Below are 7,627 nucleotides of genomic sequence, written 5' to 3' on the forward strand. Positions count from 1 at the left end.
TCCCTACTCTGCAGTATAACGCTCGCCCACCGTGCACCAGATAGCTGGTGCTAGGCCTGTTGGGCTCACCATCTAGTAAATAGTAGCAGCTACCACTTACTGATAGGCACCTGCTTCATGCCAAGCATGTTACATTATCTCATTTAATCCGTAAATCTGCCCTGTGTGTGAGTGTGGGATCCCCACCATACCCATGAGGAAACTGGAACTCACACTATTATTACTTGCCCAAGTTCACGCAGCTAAGGGGCTGTTGTGGGATTCAGTTCTAGGAATCTTAGAGTTCTGCCTCATGGCAGGGTCTACAGCTTTGACCCAGCAGAGCTGCTAAGCATCTGTGTCTCTGAAAGAGCATTTAGGCATCAGCGGTTCCCACTGCTAGGAGAAGAGGGCCTGCTGAGGGCACAGGGAGGTCATGCCTTAGAGAAGACTCATTCCCAAGGATCCCAGGCCCTTGTCACAGTAACTCCAGTGTTGCTAGCGTCCCCGTAGGTGGCCCCAAGACTTCCTGCCCCAGCCCTAGGAACAATCAGCATTTTGGAGTCCTGTGTAGAATCTCGGCAGTGCCACAATGAACCTCTTTCTGCTTTGACTCCCCCTCCTCCCACCCTCCTTCTCTGGCCTTCAGTCTCCCATTGGCTTCCTTTTGTCAGCATTTAGTACAGTCAAGACAAGTTCACTTGCAGGGGACATTCAGACGTGGGGAAGGCATGCTGCTTCCCTCCCTTATTCCAGGGCTCTTTTCTACTCTCAGATATTATCTTCCATCCATGGAAAAAGGAAGAGAATGGAAACCAGAGCCGAGTGATTCTTTACACCATCACACTTACCAACCCTCTGGCTCCCAAAACTGCCACTGTCAGGGAGACGCAGGTGAGGAGAGGGCAGAGGCCAATAGGAGTGGGCCGGGAAAGCTCTATTCTGTCATGAAGGGTTAAGGACAGATGTCAGGAGGAAGTGCCTGTGTGCTGGTGTCGTTTAGCCCTGTAGCAGTAGCATCGCACAGGCTTAGATGCCATTTCCAGTGGTTCCGGGTCCTGCGTTCTGAAGCTGGGAGTGGAGTGGGAAGCTGGGGAAGCAGGCTCTCTCCTCATCTCTCTTCTCTTGAGTTGTGTCTAGCGGACCTTTCCTTCCACAGACCATGTACAAGGCAAGCCAGGAGAGTGAGTGTTACGTGATAGACGCCGAGGTCCTCACCCACGACGTGCCGTACCACGACTACTTCTACACCATCAACCGCTACACACTCACACGTGTGGCCCGGAACAAGAGCCGACTCAGGTGCAGTGTGTCAGAGCCTGAGCAGGCTCAGAGGAAGTTTCTGGAAGGAAGTGTCTGGGAGTCCTTACATTAGGGAACATTTTGTTTGCTCCTGAGGAGGGAGGGGGAGGATGTTGGGAGTTTTGGCCTGCTAACTCGTTCTTTATTCTACCTTTTTTTCTGAAGCCTCTGAAAACCCCGCCCCCCCTTCTCTTCTGACGGTCATTCTCTCTACCATGTGTTCTCTTTACTGCTCTGCACATGTCTTTAGTAAAACTTTTATAACTGCTACTATTTATTGATTGCTTATAGTTTATAAAGTACTGTGTTTAAAGTACATTCTTTTGAATGACCCAAGGAGGTGGATTTATCCTCATTTTTCAGAACAGAAAACGGGATCATATGAGTCAAGTAACTTTGCCAAGAGTCATATCACCAGTAAATGCTGAAACCAAGGTCTAGAAATGCAAACCTGTGCTCTTTTCATCACACCATGTATATTGTGATTTACCACTGTCTCCCTGTCAGATGGTGAGCTCCTGGCACACAGGAACCCCAGTCCACTCATCGCTTTATTCCCAGCACTCAGCCCAGGACCTGCACATATCAGAGTCCTGAAAATGTTCATCGAACGAATAATTAGAATGCTGTTTGTGGATAGAATCCTGTCCTAGGCACTGTGATGTGCATTCAGGGAAGGAAAAAATTTATACCCTGACATTTTAAGAAGCTTATGGGCTAATTGAAACATCAAGATACCCACCCATTTGAAAATAACCAGTTTATAGTCCTGTATCTTAGACCAAGTTCTTTTGGTTGTACAGGTCATAACATCACTCAGGTAGTTCAAATCAAATAGATGTTTGGTGAAAGGCTTCAGAGAGATCTCTCAGGAATCAGGAAGATCTGAATACTCACACTCAGAAAGTGCCTGTATCTTTCTTATTATATTAAAATAATTTTTTTTTTTTTTGGTTTCTGTGTGCTCTCTGAGCATCTACTCCTTCCTCCCCCACCCATCTCTTCCTTTATTTCTCTCTCTTCTCTCTTCGCCCTCTTTTCTCCCCCAATTCTTTTCCCCACAATGTCTAGGTTTTTCATTTTCAGCTTCCTTGAAGGAGCTTCTGATTGGATGTTCTTTCTGTCTAGTTCACACAGAGGTAACTTGACCTCAGATAGACCTTTACAGAGGGCTCCTACCCTTGATCCAGTAAAAGGTGGTTTTTCTGGGAGTGGGGGGGGGCGGTGAGGTGGCCCCAGGTGTAAGCACGCTCACCTCAGGCCATGGGTGGAGCTAGTGTCCTTGAGGAAGGAGTCGAGGGCAGGGCAGGCAGCCTTACACATGGGGAGCATAAACTGGAAGAATCTATTGACAGAGGAAAATGAACCCTAAGGAGAGTCAAAGAGCATATATGTTGTATAGGAGAGGACAGAGCTGATACTGCAAGAGCTATTGGCAGTAGAGAGGCTCATGATTAGAGGAGGGGATACTTGGAAAAAAGCAAGAGCTGGTGAGGCCCTAGGTAGAGTGAAGAGGCAGGAGCCAGGGCTTGTAGCAAATGACTTTACAGGTGGAAATGATGAAAACCTAGAGCCTGACTTGCGCTTAAAAGTCGCTAGAGGAGAGAAGGATCCCCAAGGCTGGTCAATAGGCTGTTTGGCACCATCTGGAGCCTTTCTGGGAGTAGGCAGTGTGATATCATGAAATCTCTCTGAGCTTGGAGTCAGAGCCCTTGTTGTTAGCCTTTGGTCTGCTTAAATATTCTAAAACTCAGTGTTCTCACTTATAAAAATGAGGACAAATCCACTAGCTTCACTAACCTCAGGGTGGCCGTGGATGTCAGGTGACTTGATGAATGTGAAAGGACGTTTTACCTTGAGAAGTGCAGCACAGATGTGAAGCCGCTTTGAAATTAATCCCAAACTTTCCTTTTTGCAGCAGGGAGGGTCTGCTCAGGAAATGGCTGATCTTGCTTTTGGCTTATTCCTCAGGGTCTCCACAGAGCTGCGCTACCGAAAACAGCCCTGGGGGTTAGTGAAAACTTTCATTGAGAAGAACTTCTGGAGTGGACTGGAGGACTACTTCCGCCACTTAGGTGATTGCTATAATCATCACTGATAATCATCACTGACTGAACTGTAGAACTCCATAAAATACCTGCCATTATGATTCAGGGCAATGGAGACCATGGAGAATCGGGAGAGAGACTGAGACAGCGAAGGGGTTTCATGGGGTTCTTAAGTCTGCCTCAGAAATGGATACAAAATTCGGCATGTATGTGAACATGTGCATTTTTCCAGAGACTATGCTATACCTGTAACTTTTATGAGGTCATTAAGGGATCTATGACTGCCACCCCTTCCCCCCCACAAAAAAGAACCTCAGATCAGTCACACTGGTAATAATTCTGTTATAGAAAGGAAATAGCCTGTGAATGCATCTGTTAGGAAATATGATATGCCCCAAATTATATACATAAGGGGTACAGATGTCAGGAATCTATGTCTCTTTACAATGTTCAACAGCCTAGAAGAAGGGTTCGGACTTGGTCCCTGTGGTACTTCTATAGACTCATGGACATCCTTGAGGGACCACTGCCTTCCCTATCAGCATACAGTATGGAAAATGTTTCCTTTAAAGAGGGCTCAGCTAGGAGTAGACACTTGCTTCTGGAGTCCAGTGTATTGGGTTGGAGGTATGGGCAGATAACCTCTGATGTGGCCTTTTTGTCTCTGACAGAGAGTGAGCTGACCAAAACGGAGAGCACCTACCTGGCTGAGATGCACAGACAGTCTCCCAAAGAGAAAGCCAGCAAGCCTCCAACAATGCGGAGGAGGAAGCGTCCCCATGCCCACCTACGGGTGCCTCACCTGGAAGAGGTGATGAGCCCCGTTACCACACCCACTGATGAAGATGTGGGCCACAGGATTAAGCATGTGGCAGGTGTGTGCGGGGTGAGGACGGCTGGTGTGGCTTAGGGCTTTGGGCTGGAGCCACATGCCTGTGCCAAGGTGCACTCTTACACACTCATTTTGTACTTTGGGTATAGATTGTATATAGTTTGCACATAACCCATTAAATCTAAGGCTCCAGATGCTCTTCCTATTTCTGTTGGCCTTTAAGTTCTTCAGCTTCTGCTGAGCCCGTGTTTGCTCTGATAAAAAAAAAGTTGCCTTTGGGTTTATGCCTCCATGCTGCCTAAGCTCCATATCTACCTGGATAGACTCAAGTATACAGCTTCCTAGTTCTTAGGAGATGCACCATAGAGAAGCGAGAGCTCAGACTCCAGAGATTACCTCAGGACAAAAAGATCAGGGAGTCCAAGCAGCACCCCCTCGCTTGACCCCCATGGACCCACCAAGGACCTGCCCTTGATATGTCTCCTTCCCATCCAGGCATTCACAACCTCATGTCCTTACTCAGTCATTGAAACCTACAGCTATACGAGGTCTTAGGAGCTAACCAATCCAGTATTTTTCAGAATATTCTCTGCACTTACCTGGGCATTCATCAGAGCTGGATGTAGACAGGAAAGGAGGCAGAAGCAGAGCAGGAGAGTGCCAGCTTTCTATGATCCTTCCCCCAGCTTTCACCAGAGCACTCCCACATTATGTGTTTCACATATGGAATTTCTCACTTAACATTGCATTTGAATAAACTGACTTGAAGAGAGGTTCTCTGACTTGCTCAACACCATGTAGCAGTATGGATAAAGCCAGAGCTGAAAGCTGTCTCCTAGCACAGTACTGTTTCCCCTTCCACAGCTGCAGATCACTTTTTCCTGCATCTGTGTATTGTAGCTACATAGATCTGTTGATTTTTCTCATTTGTTCAGTGACTTCAATACTCACTTGCCTGACCCAACCCATGACCTTGCCCTTGAGGAGCTTACTTTCTACTTTTGGAAGGCTGGGTACATCTATTGCATTATTGCCCTGACATCATCACAGACAGTTCTCCATCATTCCCTGAAGTTCTGTGCATGACCATTATCACATCTGCACTTGGTGGTCTTGGGGGCCATGATGGTGATAGCCTCTTTATTTTCCCTATAGGTTCTACACAGACACGGCATATCCCCGAGGACAACCCCAATGGTTTCCACCTGCAGAGTGTGTCCAAACTGCTGCTGGTTATCAGCTGTGTGTAAGGAGTTACAGTCTGTCCTCCCCACCCCACCCTTACCGCCTTCCCTTTCCTGCCTGCTGCTTTTTCCCCAGTTTCTTTGGGTGTTATTTTTTGTCTTCTAGTTTTCTCTTTCCAAACCAATTGCTCTGTCATTCCTTGCCTCTTTGCTTTTTCCTCTGTTTTATTCAGCATTTACTGTATGCTAGGTCTCAAGGATTCAGAAGAAAATGCTGCATGCAGCATCCATGCCCTTCAGGAACTCAGTTTCAAGTGGGTAAGACAGAGAGGAAATTCAAAATTACTACACAGTTTGATAAATACTAACATAGAGATGCTACAAAACATTTTAGGAGCCCGTTTATTTGTGTTGTGAGGGGACGTTCTAGGTGTCTGCACTATGCCAGGCGTTAGGACTGTTGCCTCATGGGGTCCACACTTTGGCAGAGTAGCCAGGTAAAAATCAAGAACTACAGTCTAAGAAGAGTATGTGCTTATTTTATTGTCAACAATTTATAATAATTTCCATAACACTATAAAACTGTAAGCTTAATAATTTGCATAGAAAGATGCCAGGCTAGAGAGAAAGGTAGTTGAAAGCAATGAAGGCATTAAGATGAGAGAGCACAGCTATCTGATATATCAGGCCACAGCCTGCTCAGGACTTTTGTAAATCATTTTGATCAGGGAGCAGCTAGAACAGGTAAGTGCGGACAGCTCCTCCACGTGATTCAGCCCACTGCCTGATGCCCAGCCTTCCTTGGATGGGGGTATGCAGTGAGAGTGTGGGAGCACAGGTGTGTGGGGGGCATAGGAGCTGCCCAGATGCTCGCTTAACCAGATGTTCACCAGGCACTAGACTATATCTAATTCAGTCTTGCTTCTGTGACCCCTCCCCCGCAACCAGCCCAGGCCTCTGCTAAAGCATTTTCAGAGAGACAGAAGCAAGGGCACATCCCTACCCTTAGGAAACACTGAAAGGAGCCCTAGAGTGACATGGTTGGATTTGCAATTTTTTTTTAATCACTCTGATGGCAATATGGTGCATGAAAGGACCGGAGACAGGGAGGTCCACAGGAGTAAACTACAGTGATGTATGCAAGAGTGGCTGGCAAACTGAGGTGAGGGACTGGAGCTGAGAGACTTATGACCTTTGGTTTCATAGTAAAGGAAGATGACTTACTGATTCCCATGTCCATAGATGTTTGTATCATTAACAGAAATCTAGAACTTAGCAAAAAGTTGTCAGAGAAGATGTCAGTTCTAGATGTCTCTGAGTTGCCATAGGTTATCTAAGTGAAGATGATGGGTAGTTTGGACTTGGGGCTTAGGAGAAAAGTTTAGACTGCTGTTGCTGATTTAATTATCAGTAGCATTAAAGCTGTGGGTGTGAATGAAGTCACTAGAGGAGACAGAGTGTGAGAAGGAAGATGGGGCTGAGGAAAAACCTGGGGCCGCTAAAGGAGAGGGGCCTGTGAGGAAATAAGGAGGGCTCTTATTAACCTTACTTGAATATGTTACAAAAATTATATGTAAAATTCTTCTGAATGTGGCGTTAAGCCAAGATATTTTTACAGCATTAAATGCAAAGACATCTATAAAGCCAGTAAAGTTCACGTTTAGCATCATCTCTTTAAAGTTATTCATGCTGTTGTTAACACTAAATCTCTGATGTTGGGTTTGGTACATACAAAAGTAATCACAGGTTAGTTCTGGGTTTAACCTCTTCCTGCATTTTGATGTTATTTTTTTTTAACTTTTTAAATTTTAATTAGTTTCAAGTATACAGTACATTAGTTAGACATCTATATAGTTAGTAAAATGATCCCTCCAATTGCTCCCTCCCTCCCCTTACCCTCCACCTAGCCAGTGTATTAATGCTAATTGCATTCCATATGCCATGCTTCTCATCCCTGTGACCATCCATCAGCTACTAATTTGTACTTCTTTAACCCTTCACTCCATTCTCCCAGCCCCCCAAGCCCCCTCCCCTCTGTCCATCACCAAATTGTCCACTATATTTGTGAGTCTGTTTTTGATTAGTTTGTTCTTTTTATTCCTTAAATTCCGCATATAAGTGAAATCATATAATGTTTATCTTTGACTGAAATACCTTCTAGGTTCATCACAGCAATATCTTTTTCCATTCCCCCCCTTTTCATATGTAGGGGTTTTGTTTTCTTATCCTTTCAGACTCTCCATCCCTTGGTTGGAGCACTTAATTCTTCTCCATTTAAGGTA

General features: G+C 45.6%; 1 protein-coding gene across 1 annotated transcript in view; it reads left to right on the plus strand.

Annotated features, from left to right (window-relative positions):
• Nucleotides 1–7,627, plus strand: part of LOC102894451 (GRAM domain-containing protein 1B) — a 57,995-nt gene that overhangs the window by 43,889 nt on the left and 6,479 nt on the right. The window contains exons 12-16 of the mRNA XM_025041873.1: nt 755–873; nt 1,139–1,281; nt 3,253–3,356; nt 4,001–4,204; nt 5,317–5,407. Of these exons, the coding sequence (XP_024897641.1) occupies nt 755–873; nt 1,139–1,281; nt 3,253–3,356; nt 4,001–4,204; nt 5,317–5,407 (661 nt within the window). The remainder of the gene's footprint in view (nt 1–754; nt 874–1,138; nt 1,282–3,252; nt 3,357–4,000; nt 4,205–5,316; nt 5,408–7,627) is intronic.

This window comes from Pteropus alecto, unplaced genomic scaffold, assembly GCF_000325575.1.
Source record: "Pteropus alecto unplaced genomic scaffold, ASM32557v1 scaffold479, whole genome shotgun sequence".
Lineage (NCBI taxonomy): Eukaryota > Metazoa > Chordata > Mammalia > Chiroptera > Pteropodidae > Pteropus > Pteropus alecto.